The sequence below is a fragment of the Ischnura elegans genome (assembly GCF_921293095.1).
Source record: "Ischnura elegans chromosome 13 unlocalized genomic scaffold, ioIscEleg1.1 SUPER_13_unloc_4, whole genome shotgun sequence".
Taxonomy (NCBI): domain Eukaryota; kingdom Metazoa; phylum Arthropoda; class Insecta; order Odonata; family Coenagrionidae; genus Ischnura; species Ischnura elegans.
In genome coordinates this window covers 9,972,883-10,000,528 of record NW_025791660.1, presented here as the reverse complement: position 1 = coordinate 10,000,528, position 27,646 = coordinate 9,972,883, and the positions used below count along the sequence as shown (strand labels likewise).

At 36.2% G+C, this 27,646-nt stretch overlaps 2 protein-coding genes across 10 annotated transcripts in view; both read left to right on the top strand.

The window, feature by feature from the left end:
- Positions 1–27,351, top strand: part of LOC124173319 — a 56,007-nt gene extending 28,656 nt beyond the window's left edge. For 2 of the 9 annotated variants that reach the window (XM_046552839.1, XM_046552840.1), the window contains 4 exons: positions 5,362–5,407; positions 11,032–11,111; positions 15,296–15,375; positions 22,086–25,129. In XM_046552839.1, the coding sequence (XP_046408795.1) occupies positions 22,225–23,619 (1,395 nt within the window). In that variant the 5' untranslated portion in view covers positions 5,362–5,407; positions 11,032–11,111; positions 15,296–15,375; positions 22,086–22,224 and the 3' untranslated portion in view covers positions 23,620–25,129. The other 7 variants (XM_046552847.1, XM_046552838.1, XM_046552841.1 and 4 more) reach the window with 7 other exon arrangements.
- LOC124173312 overlaps positions 1–27,646 on the top strand; it is a 185,291-nt gene that overhangs the window by 102,950 nt on the left and 54,695 nt on the right. The gene's annotated exons all lie outside the window — the stretch shown is intronic.

Genomic DNA, 27,646 nt, shown 5'->3' with positions numbered 1-27,646 from the left:
AGGCAAAAAAGAGACTCGGAAGTCTGTTTGTGTGTTAGGTTATAGTAAATTCATTGGTGGGGTGAATTTCAAGGACCTGTTATTGCATTCGAAACTAATGGAAAGAAAACGCCATTACAAGTGGTATATGAAGTTATTTAGGAGTCCTAAATTCATATGTTGATCATAGGAAAAACACGTATAAAAATTTGACTTATCATTTCGCGTGCCATTGGTCGATGTAATATTTTTGAAATATCCAACGTCATACGAACTGTTTGGACATGGCCGTCACTCATTGCACAATATAGTACCAAGACTCACAGAAATACATTTCCTAAAGATAATTCCTGCAGCTGGGAAGAAATCAAAGTCTCAAAGGAGGTGTGCAGTTTGTGCCTACTATGGGAAATGAAGAGACTGCGTGTACTGGTGTGAAAAATGTGCAGAGGGATATGTTTGGATTGCTTCAAATCATGTCACACAAAGCAGATTTTCTAAGGTAAATCATTTGAATATTCACATATTGACGTTTGAAACATTAGCAAGTGATTACCCAAATGAAATGATACGGTAATAATGGAACAAAGTCAGAGAAGTGGGTGGAGTGGTAAATTTCAAGTAGGCGAAACGGGTAATCCTATCGAAATTATCCAATCTGTTATGACATTTTCAACCCCAAATAACTAAATTACATCATGTAATTGTATTTTTTAATGCATTGAATGTTATACATCTCGTAGCTTATTCGAAACCAAATTAAAATCTTTCGAAATTGAAAATTTCTTCATTAGTTCATTTAAGGAGATACATAAAACAATAAATATTCTTTCTAATCACTCGAAAAATTATTATGTAGTAGCGTATTATATTACGCGAGTTTACTAAAATTTTCAGTGATACTGATTGTATATTATGAAAGATATAAATTATTGAATGATAGTATGCCAAAAAGGCGAAGTCATTTAAATCTCATCCGGCCGCTGAGATGGGATTTAATTAAATGCCCGCCGCGCTTGAGGGGTTATGTAGAATGTGTAAAAATAATGCTTTTCTGTGAAAAAACAAGTTTTAATTTATATTCCTCTTAAGCTAGAGTGAATTAACGCCTTTCACTAGTAGTATTTTACTAAGTTTATTTACTTTTTACTAGCTCTAACTGGATTTTGCTACTCCTATAGGGGTCTTGCTACTGATTTTTAAATGCATTCGACAGTATCCAGCGCTTTTTGAAATTGCTCTTTCATTACATTAAACGACTTTTTAACTTTACTATGTATAGTACTAAAAATTTATTTGCCACATGCAGATGGCCTCCTATGCAAGAAAATAAGAAAGTGACGAAACGCAAAAAATGTAGTGATAAAAACTAGGGGTGACTGGGGCATGTGTAGATTATCTGCGTATTTATGGCATTTTTAAGTTTATCAGGTTGGCACACCTACTTATTATTTGATCCTTGAAAAAAATGCCTTACCTCATTTGCAGCTATTTTGTGATTTTCGGCTGCTGTGGAATTCTAGTGTGGAGATATTTCATAGCGACGACCTGTTGTCTCGCTGACAACCTTAAAACAATTACTGTGTCATCCATGCCCCTTTTTTGCTCATCCAAATAACAGGCTTTTGGTAATTTGAATACCATTTCATTGCTCGCGGAGTTTGTGAATGAAAATCATAACTGGCTTTAATTTGAAGTCCCCTTAGGAATTAGCAGCTACGTGAAATAGTCTTTAAATGGCATGAAATCTGACCCAGTTTTCCTTCCCTGAAAATGAATGAACGAAATCGCAATTTTTTCGAAAAAATATCGTCTCGTCAGCACCAAAAACTAGTTTAGGAAGAAAGGAGCCACTTTCAATCACAGCTTGGAGTTCATCAGAAAATCTTGCGGGGACTCCGCAATCAACACTCGCAGATTCAGCTGATATCGCCGCACTGAAAATACCTGCTTGCCGTGTAAAACACTGAAACCAACCTGAGTTTTCACTAAATGTCTAGGAGCAGGGATGCCGATTTACAGAAAATATTGCGGGAGCGCAAACCGAGGACCTTGCCCCGGTAAATTTTATAAGTAGTGAACTCTAAGTTTTCAAAGCATTTTAGAAGAGGCATACGATAAACATTAGAGCCCTGATCACTCGAATCTCGATATCTGGACACTCCGAGGAATATTGACTAGCCTGACACATTTTTTCCTCACATTTGTAACGAATTTTTGGGGGGGCTCGGGCCCCCTCAGGCCCCATGGAGTCACCGCCACTGTCTCGGAGCGATTACCACCCTCACCTTTTCGTACAGATTCAGAATGAACTTTTCGTATGTGTTGACCGCTTGGTTGAAGTGGGTGCGGCTGAGGTCGCTAGTGTTTCAACTTCCTTATTCAGAATAAGACATCGCGAGTTTAACCTTCCGCGCAATATCTGACAATTATTACAACGAACAGACAGACTTCGAAGCCTAAGACAATTACGAAGAAAATCCAACATATTTAGCTTTCAATGATTATTTCGCATAACATATATCTCACGATAAAGGACCGATCGGATATAGGTAAATGATTCAATATATATGCCCGATAAATCATCATTATAACAGTAAAATTATGACCTAACCCACCTGTCTGAAGCCATTGTGATATCAAAACAACAACAATCAGCTGATTTCATAAACAATATTTTCAAAGCGTATTATATAAATCCACGGTTTAATATAATTTTTAAATGCAAATGAAGCAATTATTTTTAATTGCAAGTCAATATTCCATAAAATACAGAAAAATATATAAAATATCTTCTCCCTCATTGGTTGCGCAAACTGTTCAGAAAATTTTTCATACGGGAAGGGGCGGAGCTTCCAAATAGCTCACGCAAGAAATAGCATGCTGCTATTCCGAACAAAATTATTACTACACGTCATTCTGAATACGGGGTCATTGCAATAATGACCCGCAGAATAGCATATGCTATTTTTTGCAACGCTTATCCAGAATAGCAGCCTATGTCCATCAGGAAAGGGGCCAGATCTCTAATGGCAGCAAGTCTTTATCCTCCCTAAGAAGAAATTCTTTCTGTAAAAAAACCTGTGCAATTCTTTTGGTGCTACGACTGCTTTCATCCCCAAACGTAGACTCGGCACCCGTGTACAAAGACAGTGAAGAAACTACGGATGAGAAGTAATTGTTTTACTTCCTCATATCCATTTGCTTCCCTTAATTATTGATTCATTAATTAATTATTCTACGAAATACTTTCATTAAAGATATCTCCCCCCAAAGCATAATGGTCATGTAATTATCTCTAAGTGAGAAAACATCCATTCATTCGTGTAAAACTGGATTTGGCGACTTATAAATGCGTAAGTGTTTTTCATACCACCATTGCATCACACGTCGTTGTAGAATAATTATTCAGAAAAAATAGCGAATGCGTATTTATTTTTTGAGAAAGTCATTATGCATGCATTAGAAGATATATTTAAGTTGTGTAACACCAACATATACCTCTACAAATGGAACAGTGGACTTTTGTCCGGAAAAAAGCGCTCCCCAGACTACTGTGTGACGTAAGGTATATTTTGGTCTCCTATCAAACGACATCCTTTTTAATAACAAATTGTAGCCTTTAAAAATTATTTTAATACTTTTCCCGAAACTCAAGAGTCTATTGCCTTCGAAAAAATATTTCAGTGTACATCACCATACTGTAATGTTTTATTTTATTAAATTAATTTCATTAATGTTACTGTATTCAGTGGAACTTATAGGCTTACTTTAAGGTTGGCTATGAATTTCTCGAAATATAAAATATATTTCTTTTTAATTTAACAGCCAACTTAATTTAAAATGTATTTTAAAAACGTGATATATCATATGTTGTCGTCGCAATAGCCGCATACATGCCAGCTCAGAAACAAACTGCCGCGCTAACTGCGATTGTTTCCAATCATCATGGTAATGCCGTCTCTATGCTTTGAGTTTTGACTTGCGTGGTATTATGGGTATTTTGCCACGAGTGCAATGATAGCTCGTTTCCTGCTGAGAGAACCAAAGAGAACAGCAACGAGAAAGTAAAAGTGGTCTGGTACGTTGTTTTTAGGATTCTCTGCATTCTATGTCGCTTTTGAGTTCATTTATCGTCCCTTAATCCTAGGTGTTTGTAATCTGGATCCCACATTCGTGAGTTTTAATTATCAGTGCCATGTAACAAGGCGTAGTGACTTGTGTTGTCAGACTCGGTACTACTCATTTCTAACGTGTTTACTCTTACATTACCTACTTATTTGCTATTGTTTGCAGTTTGTGTTTCATTTATATGTGACTACGTTGTTAAAGCTTTCCTCACTACAGGTTATATTATGATTGCAATGCGGCCCGCGAATACATTCTGGATTTAGGTCACGTATACTACGTGTTGGCGAGTTGATATTCGTTGTCTCAATGTAACTTTGTTGTGTTCTACTAATTGGATTTTATACCACACGGTCGATTGTCCTTTGTCCATCATTTATAATCTTCTGATTTTTAGGATGTGCTGGAGAGTAAAACGGATAAATTTGGGTTTATATTATTGGTAATAATATGGGTAGCAGTTTACTTTAAATTATGAGCCATTACCACATGAAAATAAGTAGCGTGTATTGTGTTAATTCGATTGCAGTCGCTGCGCTTTCTCCCGCCCGTGATATTGTTATGAATGCGACATATGTTTTGAATCCATAACATGGTGAAGATTTGACGCAAATTAGTATTCGATAAAAGTATACTGTGAACGCCTTGGGCATATTTAAACTTTTGCCATTGCTGCTGTATTGTCGTGTACTCATTGTGTCTACGAATTTCTACCATTTCTATCGATATATGCCGGTGTTGTGTCAGTATTATTGTGTAAATGTAATATGTTAAATATTGATTTGGTACCGGGATACATGTGTTGTCACCAATGAAATTCCAGGTGGAGTGGATAGATAGTAGGATGTGCTATGATTGGGCTATTTTTTTTCTTTTGGTCTTTTCATCTATTTATCTGATAATCGGGAATGTTTCTGTTTTATTCACTGAGATAGGACTGTAGTCAGTAAGTTTCTGCATACATAATTTTTTTTGCAATGTCCTCTGGCCCTCGATATGAAAAGATGCCCATTATAGACCATAGCTATGTCATTAATTCTATTTCGTTACTTGCTAATTCTACCTTTTAATGTATTGAATGAATATTATTTCGCCCTGGTTGTATTGAAGTTGTAACGGCCTTATTTCAACCCTTTCAATGGCTTTTTACGCCTTAAAATTACGTATCTGTAGCTGTAGCATTTGTTCATGGAATGACGAAAAAGTATTCAGCTGCCAATTTGTTAATCTTCATCTGTCCAATTTCCTTTCCAGGATTCCGGTCGGAAAACTTTCATTCCAGAACCTCCTGAGTCTCAAAGTGAGTATATTGATCAATTTCTTATAATTCTGTCTTCTGCAATAACAGTGTATGAAACTGCATAATTCCATTCGGTGTTATGCCATTGTTTGTTTTTAAATAAGTCGTGTCACCCAATTGGTGTCTCAGTTGTACTTGTCTTGAAAGTTTGTGTCATCATTTTGATGGACAAGTTAACAAAAACGGTGATGATGAAATATTTTGCCTTGAAGCTTTTTTTCCGGTCGATCGTGCCAGCTATGCATAGTATTTGTTTTGAAACTGGTTAAGGTGGTAGTATGTCGTGTATAGCATGTAGGTAATTATTATCAAGTTGTCTAAAGGGCAAGTCTCAATTGCGACTTTTATTGTTGTGAGTGAATTATTGTTTTGTATGTGTTTCCTCGGTTTAGGCATTTTTTTATAGCCTTAAATAGCACCATTTGATCTTAAAGTTTTAAAGTAAAATTTATATACAGGGTTGTAACCGTGTGAATATAAATTGTGTTTATAACGCTTGAGGTGAATCATACTATTGAAAAGTTCATATTCACTGACTAAATGGCTTAGAAATTCTAAAGATTTAGGTTATTCACATTTTAAGCACTAAATATTTTATTATTTTCATTGGATAATCACCATCTCGTGAGTGGTAATAAACTTGTGTAAGATTGTAGTCCAGTACATGCTCCCGAGTGCTCCCGCTTCAGACACTACAGATTCGTGGTCCACTTTCATTCCTGTCACTACCTACTGGATCACGGTTTCAACGATTGTGGCATTTTATTAGTCATTCGTTTTGCTAGTACAGTCTGCATAAAGGAATAGTATAGCCCCCTGTACTTTACTGGTCAGTAATATATATGACAGAAAGAATATGTCCCAATATTTATCCATGTGGTACACCTCAAGAAACCTTAGTTGTCCATGAATGCCCAGAAGATTTTTTAAAAAATATTTTACTCTCCTTGCTTAAATTATGATTCGACATCATATCTGATGAAGGAAAAAAATGTTTTGTTTTTATTTATCTCTAACATTTGCATTGTTTAATCGTATATGTATCTTAAGATACATATTGGCACTTGAGGGAACAACAATGTACAATATCATGTAATTGGGTTGATTCACGTTACCGCTAAATAATTCATTGCTTAAGTCTTCAAGTGGTTTTGTATACTTGAATTTTAATGCATAATATAACATAATTTTAAGTATTCGGTATTATAGTATTATGGTGAAAAGTATTATTACATGAACAATAGACATTAGGATTTTGAAATTTTTAGCAGTATGTCCCTGTATCTCAGTTTTCTATACCCAAGCCATCCCTGCACAATTTATACATTCAAGTCCCATCTAAAATAGGTGAACTACCATTTTGTATTCCTTATTGATGTCTGTTAATTTGCCAATAATTGATAGCATAGGTCTACTCCACCCATTTGAGAATTTTGCGATCGCCACTGGCATTGGATCGTCATTTTTTTCTTTTTGGTGACAGAATAATGAGCATCAGTTTTCATTTTATTATGCGTACAATTAGTAATCATGGTAACTGCATTATTACCATTCTACCTCATAATTTTTTGGAAACTGTTTCATTTAACCTGAGCAGACCTCCGTTTTGATTTTTGAAATGCATTTTTTTTCTGGAAGGTTATACTCTTGATTCTATTTTCACAAGGGGTTCCATTGCCATGCAAGCTTCTTCCTATCAACTTTTTTGGCAGCTTTTCTGATGTGAATAAGTTGTCGACGGATATTTTTGTATCTGGTGGTTATTTAATCTCATCCACTAGTCCTAAAACTACATCTCCTCCTAGACCAAGATCTGTTCTCTCAAGGTTGGTGTTAGCTCCAACATACAGCTCAGCATGATAAAAGTAGCCACTTGATTCGGCTATGCACCATAATTTAAACCCAATTGTTACTGGTTTTCCTCTAATACATTGCTTGCAGCCATGTCTACCATAGTAGGGGTTGATTGATTAATCTACCAAACAGTATTCTTCAGCAATAAACATGTCGAAAGTCGTGTTCAAAATCTCGTAAAAGGTTGCACTATATAAAGCCTAACCTTGCCATCATTCTTCCGATTATCTGCCAGATATTTCACTTTATATAATGTTTACCTTAAAATTTCTTCAATCCTATTCCTTCGCATTGACTGAGACCCTATTCCGATGGCGTAATCTGGAGATGAGTTCAAATAAAGCCATTGACTAGGTAGAGGGTGATTTGTTGAGAGTAGTAATATTCCAAACACTATAAATATCTTCTATTTGCACGTTAAAAGAGCATATCAAATTTTTAACAATTGTTCTGAAAACTTTTCTTAATCCTTTCGAGACGGCAGGGTTTTCGTCTTAGCATGACTGCTGTACTGAACCTCAAGAGACTGTTTTTTCTCATGGTATGGAGTATTTTTGGGAGACGTTCGTTAAGAAGGGTCTTGCGGAACCATTTTTCGACCCCTTCCCGCTGGGAGTCTGCATTATCTCAGACTCCGAGAGTAGTTGTACTCCCTCCTTTCGGGGCTTAAGACCATACCTGCAGCATTGGTTTGCGGTCAACTTATGTATTGCGTATATGTAATTAGCACATGGGTAATTGATGCATGCACATACATTGCAGACTTTGAATAGAATTCCTCATTTTTTTTGAGTATTTTCAAATTTTAAACTAAAACCTAAAGTCAATATTAATTTGCGGATTTCTCCATTTCTCGGGTTGTCGCCGCGTTTAGTGGTCAGAGGTGACGACAGTTTCGCCAGGATTCCACCAGGCATCTTCAGGTCGAAGTGGTGCTTTCCGTGATTTTGCCGCGTACGGAAGACACCGAGACAACATCAATATTAATGCATTTGATGCATCAAAAATTTCTATTTTGATGTTTGCACAGAACTTGAGATATAAGTTTATAATTATCATAGAATTTTGATTAAAAATTGTTTATGCAGCTCAAAAGACAAAGAATTCAATTTTTATATTATATTTCTTGAGAAAAGAACAAATATTTCAAACTGGCTAGATAAGCAATGGCATGACCACTAAGAGGGGTAGTAAATGTCGAGGGGTACATGCTCCTGGATTCCAAGGGTAAAGCCTAAATCCCGCCGTGTTGGGACCCAAAACAAAGACGTCGTGCACTTGCAGCCATCATAAAAGGGGGAGAGGTAGAAAACATATGTATATGGCTTTCGTTCTCTTGTTCAGGAAAATCTCAGATGGAAATATACCGCTTTCATTTCCCTGGTCAAGAAATGTCCACACACATATTTGTCTTTAGTAGGGAAAAGGTTAAATATTTGTGCAGACAGCATTGATGGTAGAGCTATTTCAGATATGTTTCACCTCTGCTCCATCACTTAGGTACGTCTTTTCTTCTCAGTGTAAATGGTAGCTCCTTTGCTATTTTCTTGACATTTATAGCAAGGGGTGTGCCACCAAAGTAACCAAAACATTACTTTCAAAAGAGACAGTTGAGAAGTTTTTAGATCACTAATTCCTCCTAAACTCGAGCTTGAATACACAATACAAAGTTTTGGGCAATGTAGGGTAGTAGTTTTTTTTATCAATGCTCACCAAATTTTTATTTCCTACACTGATTTCTGGCTTGTAATCTGGATATCATTTCCAGCTGTAAGTTAAAAGAGAAACAAAGTAATCAATTTTGAGACAATACCTGTTCTGCTGTATTTTCGTAATTTTTCAGTATTGTACTTCATGAAATGGCAAAAACATAAAATTGTATTTGAATTATCACAAAATTAGGTTTACAAAATAATAAGGTGGCTTCCTACTATTTTCTTATGGTCTAAATGGAAAGATTATTACTCCTGGAGTGGGTATTTCACGCTCTTAGATTCTCAAATAACGATATCTATTTTCTGTGATCAAATAAAAAGTGAAAAATTTCAAGTGCCCAAAAACATGCCGGCAAAGCGGGAATGATGGGAAAAGTCTGCGTGACGTATTTCTGGTTCAAGCTGTCGGCATGTTAGGTGACCTTGGGGAGAGGCTTGAGTGCTGATATGACGCAGGCTGCTAGCAGGTAGCTGAGTACCCTGCTAGCAGGTGGCACTGGGCTTAAATAAGGATTATTAATACCCTATCAAACGAAGGAAACTTTCCGAAATTAGGTATTTTTAATGACATGATTATTATGAGATTTTTCCCTTTCCTCTGTGCCTCATGAGTGCATTGGTAATCTCAGACCATGTAAAACTCCTATCTACTGGTATAGAAACTAGGTACCTTTGACATCACGTGGAGTGGCATCGCATGGGCCCCAATCTGGCCTTTTTTAATGAGGTTAAAATTGACCGTGGCCATTCGTCTTAACTGGGATATCTAAAACCAAATAATTTGTATATTATAAATGCACTAATGGTGGGTAAGGAATCGCAATCAATGCATTTCGTTTTCTTTGATGAAGGAAACTACCCTATTACCTATCTATTTATTAAATCATTAAGTACAATGAAATAGCTTTGAGTTAAAAATTGAATTTTTAGTGCCACTTTTGCACAGACGTATCTTTAGATACATCAAAGTTTTACTGATTAGTTTTGTTATGAGATTGAAAGAGAAATGAATGTCTTTTAAAAGATAATATTCCTCATTCTTTTAAAATAAAAAAGGGAAAAACTGGATTCAGAAAATCAATACTGAATAAGAAAATTTAAATTTCACAGGACCTTACGGTGGTGATTGCTGAGTAGGTTGTAACCAGACATCTGTAAGTGAGCATAACAATTGCAAATAAAGGCTAAAATTATGTAAATTGTATACCTTGTTATCATTAAACTTGTTTACCATTTCAAGGCTTTCTTCTGTCATAAAATGCAAAGAAATTGCATAATCAACAAACTTGAGAGTATTTAGGAATATTTTAAGTATGACGTATCCATAGGGATGTCTGGGCTGCAATAGGTTAATGTTAGATCTGCATTGGACACCATAATGGGACTCTACAACAGACCGATGCTTGTCCTGAAGAATTTACCCACTGATTTGCAAATCTTGTAGCACCAAAGGGATAATATTTAACTATAAGAGCAGATCATGATACATACAAAAGAAGATAATCCCAATCAATAACACTGCTTAAATATCTCATTAGAAAATTTTCAATGAAATCAAAAGTAAGCCTAATTCACGGCACTGGACTACTATAAAGACCTGTATGATATTATTGGTGATATTATTTTTTTGAAATAATTAATTGTTCATGGTATAATTCTCTCCCAGCGTCTCAAATGTCTCAATGAATAGCAACTTTTTATAGGCTCAAATGTGATACTTATAAGAAAAAAGTGATTACATATAGTGATATACTATTTCAAACTATAGAAATCAGTTTCTGTGAGTGGTAAAATTTAATGTTTGAGAACATCACCAGCAGGTAGTTTAACAATTGTACCAATGATCAGTAGTGGCTGGTGGTAATTTATCCAGGGTGATCAGTGGTTTAGTTGTTTCAGTGAATGTGTTTTGAATGTTATTGTCAATGATGAATCCTAGTAGGGCAACGACATTAGGGACTTTCCAGAAGTCCTCGCGCATGTAAATTATTTCAAGCTCAATTTTCTGTGACCCATTGGTTGCGAAGTTTCGAAGTAATTTATTTTACATTTCAGGATTGCCACTTCCGTATTGGGAATAGGAAAGTCAAGGAAGGAGCGATTATCTATTCCAACCAGATTGCGTAACCTTTGAGGTAAGTTGGTAGTTGCAAATACATTTAATCTATGCTTTTCCATGAATTATTCATTATTGTGTGACTTCCTTGCTTGAAAGATGCATGCCTGCCAATAACAAGATTTTATGTAATAAATTAAACAAACTGAGTTTGAACGTAATTTATGGTAAGAATGGATAGCAAATACTTCTTCTGTTACATCCATAAAAAATTTTTGCCATGGTATAGTTCGTTCTTATTCCCAAGTTTACATACACTCTGAAAGCTTTTCCGAAACTAATTAAAATGTAATCTCCATTTTAGTATTCATCAAGAAATAGTCATATCGCAACGTTTGTGTGTACAAAATAGCTTTTGGTCACTTGAGACAGTGTCAGAGGCCAGCATTTGTCAGTTCTTATGGGCTGGTTATTGTTTGCTTTTGTTTTAGATGGAGTTTTGAAACATACCATTTGTCATGCTGTCTGAGAGACCACTGCGTTTTTAAAATTATGAATGCTTTCAAAATTACTATTGTTTATGCCAATAATTCCTGTTATCTTCATATTTTTTATGCTACAGATATCAAAGTCTCGAAAACTAATGCTTTTATTTTTTATTTCCGTTAATATCCCACTAAATTAGATTAATGGTGTGAGAGACCATACGCCACTCCTGCGAAATGCATCAATGAGTGGAATGATTGAAATAGGTTTTTTTTCCAATTAATTACCCATTTCAATTTAATATTTATGTCTATATTTTTAAACATGGCAAAGTGTTAAATATTAAGACATATTATAAAGTGTTTTAGACATCAGTTTTTTATTCTGTTTCAAAGAACTGTTTTTGCTGTATAATTGACCCATATAGTTGATGCATAAAATCGAATATAAATTTATGAATATCTCAGCCGTTAAAAACGTATAACTAAGCAAGAAAAATGGCTTGAAATGTTCATAACTTATGTAAAAAAACAATATATTATTATTTATGCTGTTATTTAAGAGTTCTCTCCGGTCTCATTGGGAGCTCTCTTCGAGAGTACACAATCTTTAGGCAATAACAAGGTTTTACTCGTACTATTACTGCTCCATTTAAGAACTGGTTTTGAATTCCACATATCCACGAGATTACATGTACAGAAAAGTGGTTTGCACGAATACTTCAAAACCACTGCGTGACATCAGAAATCAAAATTTTAAGGCACCACGCCTCTTAGTCGCGTCTTTCATATGTTGCTCGGTTTACAACTGCTGTGGGGCGTGTATCAGTGAACACGTAGCGCAATTGCACACTGCGAGGATTCGAAAAACAAGACCACTGAGCTCTCGTGAATGCAGCTGGCGCGTGATCACTTCCGTTTTACGAAGGGGATTCTCGTGGAAGTAATAAGCGTGGAGTATCCTACCATTCAAATGCTGTAATTCTGATGATTTTGCATCCGATTTAAATTTTCATAAAGATTGCCGAGAACACTGAGTGAGAGTGAAATTCATGCACGGATATACCGCAGCCGGATAATCGAGAGTCTGCTGTAATTTCAATTTCTTAATTAAAGTGTTTATGGTAACATTTTATAAAAGCCTTCTGTAATTGTAAAAAAGAGAAAATATTGGACAGGCGGTCTTACTATTATTGATAGAAAATATGTTTATTTATTTTAACCGATTTTTCCTTATCAAAGATAAGTGGGAGATTCATCCCCCAAAAAGGCTTTTTCTCCACCTTGTGTGTCCATTTTTAGCAAAAAAATTACTGAACACATTCCGTGCTCACTGTTTTTTAAAGAAAATGATCAGTGGCTGACATTTCGGATAAAAGTTGTATTTTGTATTATTAACTTAACGACGTGATCTTATGAGTTTTGATTCTTTGTACATGTATTTACTATTTTTCCCAAAAGTAACCCTCCATTTGTTAAAAAATTAATTAAAATTTTCCAAGTATCCTGTCAATCTTTTGATACCTTGCCGCAATACATTTATATGATTCCGATATTTCTTTGCTTTTTGTCAGTACTGTGGCAAAAACCAGTTTGACCAAATCATATAGAAAACTAATGATAATAGTAATCCAGCTAATGTTAATTTTTCAATCTGGAAATTTTACATTTGAATACAATTTTAAATTTTAATTGGGCTGAATGAAATATAATAAATATCAACAATATTTGTGGCAAAAGTGGTGTTCCCTATCATGGATAATGCGACTGAGCGATTCGATAAGCTCTGGGAAAATTTTGTGATGGCATGCATAGGTTAATTAATAAAAAGGAAAATTTATATAAAAGAAGAATTATATTGATGAAACATCGTCAAACAAATCAGAAATGGTCAACCATAGGAAGAAGATTTTTCTATTTACTATTTATATTGCATCAAACAATATCATTTTGAAAATACACAAATTTACGCATAAAATTAAGAAGATGTAAATTTTATAAAGCAATTTTGTCCAGCTGTGTAAATAATTTTCTCCATAACCAATTCTTGTGATACTTCAGAAAACACTCAAGACATGATCATGGCTCAGCCAGGCAGGTGGGGCAATAATATGAAGTGTCCTAGCAGACATTCTTCTTGAAGTGCTATCTACACCTCTTTTGTTTTAGTCTTTTCTGTCTTTGTCTTTTAGTCGGGGAAATGTCTTGATAAGCCGTTGGTTTTGAATGAGGTGTGCTGGGATGATGGTTGTCTCTTCAAGGGAGCTGGAGTTATAGATATTGTTTAAAGTGATTCTAAAATTTGAATTCAAAAGTCGATAGAAGGAATTTTCAAAAAATATTCTGAGCCTAAAAAGTAACGGTTCAGCAACAGTAAGATTAGTAGGTAGATTCCTAAATTTTTGTACCATGTGATGGATTTCCTTTCAGTGGGATAGGAAGACCTTTTTTGATCCCAATTATCGATGCCACTCACATAATTGTTATATTCAATCACTTCCGATGGCTTTCTTGGTGTGCAACCGAGGACATGAGATACTTAAAAATAAACTTTTTTATTATACACTAGAGGACGCAATAAACTTCAAATCATCTTCGTATATCAAGCTATGTATAGAAAAATCAATTGATCTTCGTTCGTCTCGCCAACATCCGAAAACGGCAAAAGCGACCTTCTTCTCTCAACCACGGCACGGATTATCTTATCATTATGTTAGAAATAACTACATCAACGTATAGGTACCTACCAACAATTTCTTTGGTTGGTACTGTTTATTGGTTATCACTATTACATTCGGTTTTTTAATAAAACTTGCTTATGTTTGGATTTAAATAGTTTCTCTGATGAAGAAGCTGTATCATTTTAATTTATCGACTAATCACTTAACAAATTATTTTGCTACACTTTATAAATAAATTTTATAATTTTAAAACTCGTGATCAAAAACAACATAAGCAAGCCACCATGACTATTACAATCCCATTTGTAATACCGGTACTACCAGTCACTGAGCCACTGCCATGAACTGCACCAGTGGGGATCTTGAGTTCTGCCGTATTCCCTTCCTCCGGTCTCTTTCTCTCTCGCAGGCACCTCCTTTTTCTCACTACCATTATTGCCTCTCATTATTGCCTCCTCACTACTATCATTAATTTTAATTCATTTAAATAAACAACATGGCAGCTTGTTTACAAAGCGTTTGCAGTTCTTGGGCCAATAGTTCGCATCACTATTTGATTGTGAGGACTACGCTTGTCAGCTTTCTTATCTGGATTACCCATGGAGATAGAGGCTAGCCATTGTGTTCAGCTCAGAATCCATTGCCTTCATCTTCATCTCGTGATCCCATATCTCAGTAATCTCGATAAATATCACAACCAACCCAAAAAAAAAACGTTTAAAAGATATCTATCCATCTTATCCATTATGTTCAGTCGAGAAAATGGCAATTAATTTCGCCCAAGCGATGACTGGCAATGTCGTAAATTGGCAAAACCTACTCCTTCATTTTTTATGAGGCACTATAGATTCGATAAGCCCGTTCTCTGTCAGTGTAAAGGCCATTTCCTAAGTCATGGGACGAGCAGATCTCGCACGAGTTGCATCTTACGCATTGATCCGCCATGTTTTCTTCAACACCTGTTATCTGAGAAGTATTTGTCCATCATATTGGATTGTAATTTCTGCAAGTTTAAAAAGGCATTAAATAAAAGTTTGCTTCATGCGAGTATAATAATTTTCCCATTTCAGTAACAAGTAATTTATTTTACGTTTCAGGATTGCCTTCTCTGTATTGGAAATAGGGGAGCCGAGGAAGGAGCGAATATCGACTTCAATCAGATTGCCTAACCTAGTTGGTAAGTACATGCAAACGCATTTAATCTAAGCTTTTTTTATGAATTATGCATTACTGCGTGATTGCATTACTTGAAATAAGCATGCCATTCAAGTGCAAGATTTTATCTAATACAATTGACCAACTGAGTTAGAACGTAATGTATGGTAAGAATGGATAGTAAATATTTCTCTTGTTTTATCCAAAAAACGTTTTTTGCCACAGTATAAATCGTGTTTAGTCCCTATTAGTCCCTATTACACTGTTTAATTTTTTTAGAGATGCGGACGCAACTAAATTTTCCTAACAGCTAAAACAAAACAGTTCCAACTGAAATAATAGTCATAGTTACCAGTTTAAAATTCAATAACGTAGAAAAACTTTGCTGGTGTGTGCATGAACAACTGAAATTATTCAAGGTCCGCAAGATATAGGTAACATTTATGAATTTCATTTTATGGCCTGATAACGTGATGAATACAATATGCATATTAGAGATTCCATAAGGCATATTTATATTATTGTAAGTCGCTATTCGTGTGAAATAGTGTTTTTTCTTCCGTCGGTCGTTTCGCAATTAGTTCATTTGTGGCATTTTTTAGTGTTACCCCTCCCCAAAAATTTCTGGAACCCCCCCCCCACCAGAAATTTCTCCGAAATTCCTCCGAACTTATCCGCAGAACTTCTCCCGCTAAGGACTTTTCGCGCAAAGGCCCTTCGACAAAAGGCTCGGAGACTGTCTCGGAAACTCCTGTCTCCGGAAACTCCCGTCTCTGGAAAATCCTGCCTCCAGAAAACCCTGCATCCAGAAACCCAGCACCCAGAACCCCAGCCCCAAAACCCAGCCTACCTGCAGTGCAAGACCTATATAGGACTACTGCGAAGGAATACTTATTCCTTGGCAATCAAGGGGAAATGGGTGCTGAGGTCCTAGTATTCAGTTTGGAGTGAGAAGTATTACCATAGTCCTATCACAACTCTCTCTCCCTCCAACACCTCACCCCACTATGTCTTTCCCCTCCTTGTGTTCCAATGAATATCCCTCTGATTCGACTGATGTCTCCAACCCAGAAGTTTGAGGGGAAAACTCCGGCTTGCACCCTGTTCACTCCAACCCAGGGATGATGTTTTGCGGAGCAGCCTGTCAACAGGGGCAATTACGCAGCTGGTAGAACATTGCCCTCTTTACCCCTCCACTCCTTGGAATAATCCCTCCCCTACACTCTTCCTTGTCGTGGAATACCCAGGTCTCTTCTGCTCGGGCGCTCATGGTGAATGGATGGCGTGACTGACATGGCGATTTTGAGAAAAATAATACTGCTGGTATTTAGTTTGGTAATGTTTGCTATGGGATCATTAGTTATCATCGTTGTTTTCTGTAATAATTCTGATTTTGAATACTCTACTTCAAATAGATATTGAACAAAAATGACTCGAAAATATTTTTGGCAATTTTTTTCTTGTGTGCTGATTTCTTGTTTGTGGAGTCTTTCCCTGAACCAGCTTGTGACCGACGGTTGGAGTTTCCCTATGTCTGGGCTTGCGTGAGCAATCTCCAAGATTAACGACGTAACGCCACACATTAATGTGAATGATTTTCAAATTATGGACATTTAATGTTATGTCTACTTATATTATAGGAGTGCCAGGAATGGAAAAATTATTCTTATACATAAATCTCTTAATGAATATTCTGAATCAATAGAATAATCTACCGAATTGCTGAAAGTTTGGCATCCATTTTGTCATTACTCTGGATGTTTGTCAGCCTGGCCGTAAGAAACCCATAACAAGCTTACTTGAGCGCCTTCCGTATTTCTTCCTTTCACCTTATCTCAATGGCTTATAATGTGCTATAGAGCGTTCCACATTTAGTTGGCAGTACGGTCCTTATGGATAACAGTGTTGCCAAGCTTCCGCTCCGCCGGCAGGCATTCTAACACCGTATGCAACCACACATTATAGAGCGCCAAAATGGTTTAGTTCAAAAAGGAGTTAGGGATCGCACGAAAGATGTCGTAAATTAAGGAATTTTTAGCGTAAATTACAATACCTTTGCTGCAATGTTAAAGGAAAAGTCTTTTGTTATTTTTTGTACGTACTTATTCAATGCACAAGCTGAATAATGAAAAGTCTGTAATGTAAAAAAAAAGAATTAATTGAAGGATAATAAAAATTATCGCTACTCCTAAATGAGACAAAATTTCTATTCCTTCCATATTATGCAATATTTTTTGGCTCTGGCTAGTATTACATGAAAGGCGATGATGTATAAGACATCATCAATCTTTAATTTTTCAAAAATTTCCCGTACTTGGTTTATTGTAAATTAAAGATCTCTTTTCAAGCTGACATCTTCAAAGCTAATTTCCTTAATGTTCTCTTTCCTCCACCTTCTAGTAGGCAAGGATTCCAATTTCTTTGAGTAATAAGAGGCATTATCTACCACTATAATTGATCCTTCGGGGAAGTTTGCAAGAAGTGAGTGCTCAAACCATCTCTCGTAACACTCGCCACCCACTTCTTCATGCTCATTCATTGAGTTCTTTTTGTATAGAAACACATGCGATGCCCCTTTTATTAACCCATTTTCCGCTTCTGTGTGTATCATTGCAAATCGTCTTCCTTGGGAAGTGGGGGCCAAGCCCAGTATTTAGTCCAGAAAGGAAGGCTTGACGCGGATTTTCTAATTGTTTGTTTCGCAAACTAATGTTCACTAGTTTTCCAACATTAATCCAACTTTCGCCTGTGAATACATTCGCCTGTGTTGGCGACGATATTTTTTTAGCTGCCTTAAATAATTAATTGTGCCACCAACGAAGAATATCATCCCTTTCGATAAGGATGATTCTTTTCCCCCTGCGTTCGTACACGAAGCCTATGTCCAAAAGAAGACGATATAGTGTTGTCCTTTTGTAATCTGGGAGAATACTATCCATATTTACCGAGTTTAAGATGGATTTTAAAGTTGGAGGAATATTTTTCACGAAGAATTCATGTGCCTTCCTTCTAATTCGCGATCTCACCAAACCGTCGAAAATCACAGCTCTCAAATTTTTGTAAGGCTGCCTACTTTCTTAAGTTTTTGAAGGAGTTACCATTGGACCACGGGAGCTTTCCTTCCTCACTCTGTAAATAGTGAACTCCTAGCACCCAGTAGCCTTCGAAGCTTCTCGGCAGGCCTCACTAATGCAGAGAGATTTCCTTTGGTACGAGAAGACGTTGAGCACCAACTGTCTTTCGTGGCTTATGAGCTTCTCACCCTTTCTCCTCTTCTTTGTATCGGACATATTGATTGGGCGTGTTACAGCAAAGATAAATGTAAAACACACTTCACAATTCTCAAATTCAGCAGACCACACAACACTTGTTCACTCCAAAAAAATGCAATGACAAACTGAAAGTCTTCGTAAATTCTTCCCACGGCCCCTTTGGCTAGGGTCGCTTTTGGTGCAGGTTTTATGGTACCCTATGAAAGGAACTCAGAAAAAACCCAAGCCCGCTTTTGTAAAAGGCGTGCTGTGGATGGGGTAGTGTTTCGCACAGATTATGTGATATTCTTTTTCTTGGTTTCCACGATGGGACCTAAACACCCAAGGCGAAAGCGTCTTATTTCTAAGCCACTTGCTTACTTTCGTGCATCAATGTATTCAGATAAAAGCACTGCTGTTACAACGTATGAGTATTCTCTGTTTAGGATATCAAACGAATAGATAAATACATTTCATAGTATGCATTAACAAAAAACTCCTTTTCCGCCCGAGAATTTTCCCTCTGCGCTGAACAAGAAGCCTGTCCCAGCGGCACCGTAATATTTTTATCTGAGATCAAAACCTTGTAACTCGCTTCAGAATTGTTTAAGTTAATGATTTTTTCACCAAAAATAACCTTGTAGGTTTCTTCACATTTGATATGCAGCATATAGGGACCTACGGCGTAAGAAACGTAAGTTAGTAAGCGACTACTTGTTACCTTGCAAAAATCAAAATTTTCTTGTCCTAAAGGGAGTTACGTCGGCATAACAACATATTAACTCAATATTTGTACAATTGGTGAAGATCTACAAGGAGAAAATTGTGTGATGAAATTGTTGCAGAAGATTCAATTCAATACAGACAACGGTCTGGCAGAAATTGCGAGAAGAAGATAAAGTAAAAAAATACACGTTTCTGACGGAAATTTAAGGAAATTTTTCAAATATCTTTTGTTATAATTTTTATCGAAAAACTAGGCACCAATGAATACAGCATCTCTTTCTACATTAGAATGCAAATTTTTATCAGTGCATAACGCAACATTAATTTTCGTGCTGTTATTGACAACACTGCGCTCCTTGCCTTATGGAGATTAACAAGGGAAACGATTCACCATAAGAGCCCATACTGTCAACTAAATGTGAAATGCTCTATATCTGGGATACAGTAAGCACAATCACAAATACCCTGAAAACAATACCCTGAGTTTGAAAGTTAAAGATACGATCTTCAGTGAGCTACTCTTCAAGGTGAGGTGATAGGACTGTAATTCTGAAAGTGGATAAGACTATTTAGAAATCTCCATTACCATGGGGTGAGGTCCAAAGAACGCTACATTCGCTAAAGTGCACTCTTGAGGAAAGTGCTCCGGAGCACCGGTCCACAGGTGATACGTTCCCTACGAGAATTTTTTTCCGGAGCGGTCAAGAGCGAAGTCAAAATGGTGGAATGAACTAGGGCGGGCTAGCTGGATTATGAGATGGAGGAGATTGTTCCAATTGTGACTAGATGCGATCAAGGCCATTGAATATTGATGGTTTTGGTCGAATATAATTAGAATAAACTTTATTTGGAAGATCGTGGTTCCACAAAGTAAAACAAGAAACTTAGGACTGCATTTCTCACATCTATCCCCGCATACCTCTTCCTTTATAAACTCATTACCTTACTTAATAGAAAATTGGGTGATCCACAGAATAGTTTATTCTTATTCTCAAGCCATAAAAATCAGATAACTGAAATTTCCAACGGTGTTATACATAGGATCCATTTTGGTTTCAATTCATGTACACTAAGACACTGGGGATGAGAAATTTCAAACATACATTAATAGCATATGAGAGGGAGTTAAGAAGTGGACCGTAGGAGTATGTAAGGAAGATAAGCAGGGGCGGTGTGGGGTGATGTGATTGTAGCCCTCGGCTGGGGCTCAAAATGGGGCCTATCTTCTCCGGGGGGGAGGGGGGGGCTTGGAATATTTAGGAAATCCTATGCTCAGAAATGGATTTCGAGACCATTCTGCTTTTTAAAACTAGATAAAATTTCATGAAAAATAACAATTTCGTATGAAAATTACTGCAAAAAGTGGGAATTTCACAGCTTATGAATTTTATTGATGTACGAGGGAGGTTTTTCTTTAACCTCCGATGGGTCATGATCAGAAGACGAAGTGATTGATTAAAAATTATTCCATTGCCAAACGTTGAGCACACTTGTGGTGTCCTTTCCACATCATTGCCTCAGCGATTGAGGAATTGGTCGTGCCTGTAGATGCGATTTGCTATACCTTCTCCATAGGATGTTTCCGCCAATTGCTTACATTAATATTTGCTTTTTCCTGAAGCTCATTGCCCGTTTGAAAATACTTCCATCCTAGCCACGTCTTCACTTCAGCATAAAGATGGAATGGTGGATGGATGGAGATAAGAGGATCACCAATTGTGCATGTCAGACGGAATCTTTAAAAAGGAGCTAATGTCCATTTTCAACATATTTCAAGGTTACGCAGTCGATTTGGTAGTCCCATGGTTAAATAAAGTAACATGATATAAATGATGGTGTGTAAGGGGAAGATAATTGAGAACTAAGGTAATTTGTATTTCTTAGAGGAGATAAGGAACTGAGGAGGAAAACCTGGCGTAAGCATGCTTTCAATGTATGGCACCAAGGGGAATAAGACTGAGTTTCATTTGAAGAAAGAAATATTACACTTGTATTGCACTCCAGAAAGTAACCAAGCAAATATTGATAATTTTATGATGTATTTTCACCCTTGCCAGCATCTGCTATAATGTTGTTACTCAGGAACATTTTTTTCTGTTTGAATACATGAGGGACACAAGAGAGATTTGAATACAAGAGAGATTTAAATACGATATCTAGAACCTGTCCAAAACATTTTAATCCACTCGATGCGTTTCAGCTCACAGAGCCATCATCTGGTCCAAATCTATTCTTGTGTATTTAATATCGTGGAAAAGTGTTATCATCTTCAATTTAAATGTTTTGAACTTCCACCATGTAGCAAGTGCATCTGTTGAATTAATTCTAGTGTTCTAAATTCTTTCTGTTTTCCTCTTTTTCAGCAGCCTATTTTCCCATCTTATTATGTCACATCATAGATTTCCGTGCATATCAACTTTATTTTCATTCAAACCTCACTTCCCTCAGTATTACAGGTTCTGTAATAAATGTTCATACTCCCGCTTGGTTGTAAGTTGAAGACTGTCCCCAACATCTTTTAGCGTAGCTATATCTATTTTTGTCTACAGTGGAATTGATATTTCCTCATAAAAACGACAGTTGTGAGTGATTGCATTTCCAAAATGCCATTCCAAAGAATTTCCTTTTTTATTCTTGGTTGCATAGTAAGCGAGATATTTGTTCTCAAGTATCGCTCATGCTAGTTTTTATTTTATCACACTGCTAATGACAATTTTTAAGGTATTAATTTGATGTTTCTTCTTTTTCATTGCAGGAAATATTTCATCCTTTCGTAGTAACGCTGAGATAGTCTTTACTCCTTGCTGAACATCGCCACCTTGCCTGGTTCCTCCTGGCAACTTTCTGCCAAATATAACACACGCTCAAATAAATTATTTCTTCTTTTCGCAATAATGGCTGGCAACATTTCTGCTAGTGGCACGGAGAAATATGTTGAGGAGAGGCTCATTGCTGGATTGCTGACTGGCTCATTGCTCCAGCATAAAGAGCTGCTGGACATGTTGGAAGATGTGGATAGCAGAATGATAAAGGAGAAAACACTCTTGCATGTTGGTGTGGGACTTGGAAAAACTGACTGGGTGGAGGAACTATTGGCGAGAGGGGCCGACACAGGCATTACAGATGACAGTCAGCAGAGTGCATTGTCTTCGGCTGAGGAGATGGTGCGGCAGTTCCCTGATGATGTAGAACGCTCAAAAGTGCTGCAGTTGGTGACGTTGGTTCACAGGAGAGACCAAGTTATTTTGCGTCGTCTGGAAGCATCTTCGAGTCGGAGCACTGATCATGTGACACCCGTGGCTAGCCCAGAATGTGATATTGCATCTCTCAAGTCCTCCGTGGACTCATTGAGGCGAGAGATGAAATCTCTTGTGCGACAGCCGAGCTCATCGTTGGAGGAACTGAAAGCGCAAGTGTGTGGACGTGACACACTGTTGCGTTGCCTGGAAGAGGCGGTGACATCAACAGTGGAGGATGTGACGCGTATCAAGTGTGGTCTTATTGGGGAGGCATCTATAAGCCATCCTGCATCCGATCCGGCCAGAGCAAGACAGGAATGTGTGGACGCCATGATGCGAAAGACTAGGATAGTGTATGGAAGTGGAGTTGATAAAATGCGTAGATTGTATGAGAGACTGTATGATGGAGATGAATTCACTGCGTGTATTATTAAATATTTAAGTGGGAATGAACGGGTGAAGGTGATGGTGGACTTAGATTCTTCTAGCATTGGAAGGATGAAGGACGAGGTTGTGGGATTGGATGGGACTAAGGAGGATGGGAGGGATTTGATATCATTTTGTGATTTTGAGAGTGAGACTGTGTATTTGGGTGCATTGGTTATTTCTTGTGATAGGGAGACAGTTGTATGTACTAGGCTAGCTTGGGGCCTCTCACAATTGTCCCTGAAATTAGTTTTTGACAATGAGGGGAGGCCTTATGGCAAGGGAGATGTGGAACGAGAGCGTGAGTGGATGAGGGCTCTAGAGGAGTTGGAGGAGAGGAGGAGGAGGGAAGGAAGAATCCCTAGGTGGATCCATGATGCATTGCAACAGTGGACGCAGTTAGGGAGGATTAACTACCTTGCTGCTGCTATCCCTGATATTATCTTTTTTAAGGGATCCACCGGAGGAAGAGCTTATATGCAGCAGGAAGCCCCTCTCATCCTCTCTCTTTATTCTAACAATGTGTTTGGAACTCTGCTATCCAAGGCAAAGGTGGGTCTTATGTATATTTATCACGCTTTTTTCATTACATCATGGTCTTCATTAAAAAATTCAAATGTATAATTAAAGCTTTTTAAGCAAATAAATAGTGATTTCATAAATTAAAGTATAAAAACAATTTTGAATAATACAAAGATTTGTTCTTAATTTAATTTTCCAAGATTTCCCAAAAGTGGGCCACTCATTGGAGATAATTTTGGCATGTTTGGAATTTCTGACATATACCTTGGCTACATCCGACTGTTTGGATAACACAATCTCAGATCTGAAGACTACTATCGGAAATAAAGTCCGTTATAGCAGTGTTTATAATTTTAATATACTTGGGGTGAAATATGGGCTTCACTGGAGTGCACAATATTTCTGCATTATCAATTAGTTTTCATTCTATGTTTTAGATGCATGTGTATTATGAAAGTTTAAATTTCATATGTGTATCTTATGATTTCCTCGCATTATATTTGTTTTCTCTCCCACAAAACTGAATTTCCTAATTATTTTCTTGGTACAGATTGGTCTGATCATTTTTTTCAAATATTTGTATTGCAAGCTTGAATTAAGATTGCAAATGGCTCGTCTCATGTCTGTGAATGTCTTGTGCCCATGCATATTTGGTATGCTGTTTGACACTTTTCTAGTTGTGAAACTATGGTTTCAAGTTTGGCATGTTTGTAGTTGGTGAAATGAAACTTCTGGTGCATTTCACTTGTCCCTCCCAAGTGCTCTTGAGTATTTTGATGTAATGGTAGAGAGGTGTTTTAATTTTAACCCTTTCAAGACGGTGGAGTTTTCGTTTTAGCAAGACTGCTGTACTGAGCCCCAAGAGACTCTTCTTTCTCGTGGTACGGAGCTTTTTTGGAGGATTCGTTGAGAAGTGTCTCGCGGCACCTTTTTCGACCTATCTTGTAAAAGTTTAAGCAAAGTTCTAAGGTCAATATAAGCACATTAAATGCAGAAACAATTTCCATGTTGATATTTATGCAAAATTTGAGATATGAGTTAATATTTATCGTAGAATTTCGGTTAAAAATTGTAAATGTTGTACAAAAGATAAATAAGTCAATTCTTAGGTTATTTTTCTTGAGAAATGAACAAATATTTATTTAGAAAACTGACTGGATAAACAACTGTATGACCGCTGTCCCTTACTGCCAAGAAGGGTTATGAAAGACGAGGGGTCTGGGTACCTGCTCCCAGATTCCGAGGGTTAATCCTAAACCCTGCAGCATTGGGTCTCAAGACAAAGACCAGGTAAACCCGCCACCATCCTTAAAGGGGGAGATCTGGAAAACGTATATACATACTGCTTTCGCTCTCCTGGCTAGGAAAATCTGACACACAAATATATGGCTTTCGTCTTCCAGGTCAGGAAACATCCACACGTATATATACATCTTTAGTAGGGAAAAGGTTAACATATGTATTTAATAGCAATTAGTTTTAGTTTGAAATTCTACCTGTCCATATTCAGAGTAGCAGATTTCTTTTGAAAAGATATCATATTTTTTTGCTGTAATATGCTTATAGAAGACATAAGTTCTCAATGGAGGCGTCCAGTAATTTATTTTTTTTATTTCAGAGATGAATTTGGATACACTGGAGATAGCAATGGAGCCAGCCCTGTAGAGGGAAAATCTGTTCCCATTCATTTATTTTCATAAAGCCTTTCAGTTATCGTTAGCTAAACTTAACCACTATTGTTTCGTGCAGTTGTTATAGGCATCTAATTTTTAAACTTTGTTATTTTTATTGATTTCATTTTTGCTACATGCAACTTTTTCATTATGTTTATAAACACATTTGGAGTTGCATGTTGTTATAATTATGTGGACACATAGTTTAATCAGTCTTTTCATAGTTATATTGCTAGTATATTTGTATTATTGATAATATTTCTATTTACATCTCATGTGTGCCATAAGTATATGCATGGAACATACCATATTGGCTTAGCAATGTAATCTCACAATTTTTTAGCTGAAATCCATCGTGCACACAAATCTATTTGCAACTTATGCCGCTCCTTTCTTATTGTTAGAATTATATTTGCCGGATGTACTCATGTTTGTGTTGCCCTTTAGTGAACATTGGTTTGTTTTGGTTCATTGCTCTGTTTGCCTTGTTTCACCCGTGCACTTGAAAGACATTTCCCTAGATTTTGCAACTATAATGATGTGATCACAATATTTTTGCGATGCTGTACATATGTCAAATATAACTTATTTCAAAGATATGGTGTGTAATTCAAATGTGATGTGGAATTTAATTTTACATCCTTCAGCCATAATTAAACAAAGCTGTAGATGATATTTTTGTTTCAATATTCTGGGGTAATTTCGGAAAACATTTAAGAAATGTCATAATTAAGTAATTTAAAATAGTTCTTAAATTCATTTTCCTATATGTTTGTGGCCTTAGTTCATTTTAATGCTATGTATTTGGTTCTAAAATTGTCCATGGTGTTAGAGAAGATCATTGTCATCATTCATGCACACATAAATTTTCAGCATTCACATATCCTTTGTATAGTATTCAGTTGACTAGAAAAGGTAGGCATTTGCTTATTTATTAGTCCAGTAGATGTCTCCTAATTCTCACGATTGCAGACTTGGTTTTTAAGGAGTAAAGTGAATATAATGGTTAAGCATTTTACCTGTTCTCTGCTTATGACATGTGTCTATTTCTATTTTATGCCTGTGTGATGCTGATAACCTTTGGGATTAATTGTAATTGTAGGGCCTATTGTTTAAAATGACTGTTTATTCACCAAATCTCTCACTAGGTACTAGATTTGTGTTATTAGACTAGATTATTATTTTTTAGGATTTAAATTTTTTTCTGATTTTTTTTTATTTTTGGCATAAGTATTTCTTAACCATTCCTTTCTGTAGTTTTGTATAAAAAAATATCAATCTTCACTCTGCAGCCTGGGAGTAACAGAAATGTGGTGCCAATGATGTATATTTTTTCCTAAAGAACATATATACTTGTTGGTAGTATGTGCTTATGGAACATTTACTTTGTACTCATAAATATATATTTTTGCAATATTTTTCTGGATTGATAATAATTATACCTTTGGTACTCCATGTCAGTTGTTACAGCCAGATAAACCATCCAGATTTAGTAACTTTTTTCAATTATGTATGAGTAGAATATAATCATTTCATTATCTCATCTGAAATACATTATTTAAATCTTATTTATCTATTCTGAGATATATTACTATAGTCTTATGATACCTGGATTGTTAAAAAAGATTTCATAATCATGTCTGAAGGTACACATTTTACATGTTAATTGATTTATGATTATTGCTTGTTATTGTTAATCTAAAGTAATGAATGCATATCAATGACAACGTCTATGCATGTTGGAATAATTCCCTTTTATATCTGTTGGCTTATTTCTGAAGATGAATGGCAGGATATCTTCAATTAAGGCATTGCCTGTTCTAATTTTTTTTTGCATTATTTTTCTTCACATATATTTTCCTTTTTTAAAAACGTCATGATACTATAAGGAACTATGTATTTATTTGTTCCAATAATGAATTCAAATATGCAGGTGTAAATGTATGCATATTTTTTGTGTAATTAAATTATTTTCTTTCGTGGTACCATACTATATTGTGTTAAAATGCAATTCAAGGCACGTTTTGTGGAAAAGAGTTTCATTGAATGTGATATGATTACACAAGGAATTTTTTAATTTGTGCAGCAAACTGTTGTAAAACTTTATCCAATATTGCATATCATGCTCCACACAGATAAAATAAATTTAGAATGGCTTAAAGTTTCAGTTTTTTCATTTGGTTTGAAATCATTATCTCATATGGTACATCAGATTCAATAATGATTTTTTTCTTACAAAGGGCAGGCAGACTTCCTGATGTTCCTTTCCTATTTGCCATGATGCTTTTTAGTGCTTTGCATCTCAGTCCACTTTATCCTTAAAATTAATCAAAGCTAATCGCTAATCAAAGCTTGTAACTACTCTATTTTTCAATTTTGTATTCCTAGGATATAAATCCATTTTAAGAGTAAAATGAAAATTATCAAGCTCAACACATAATTATTGTTTGAATGGT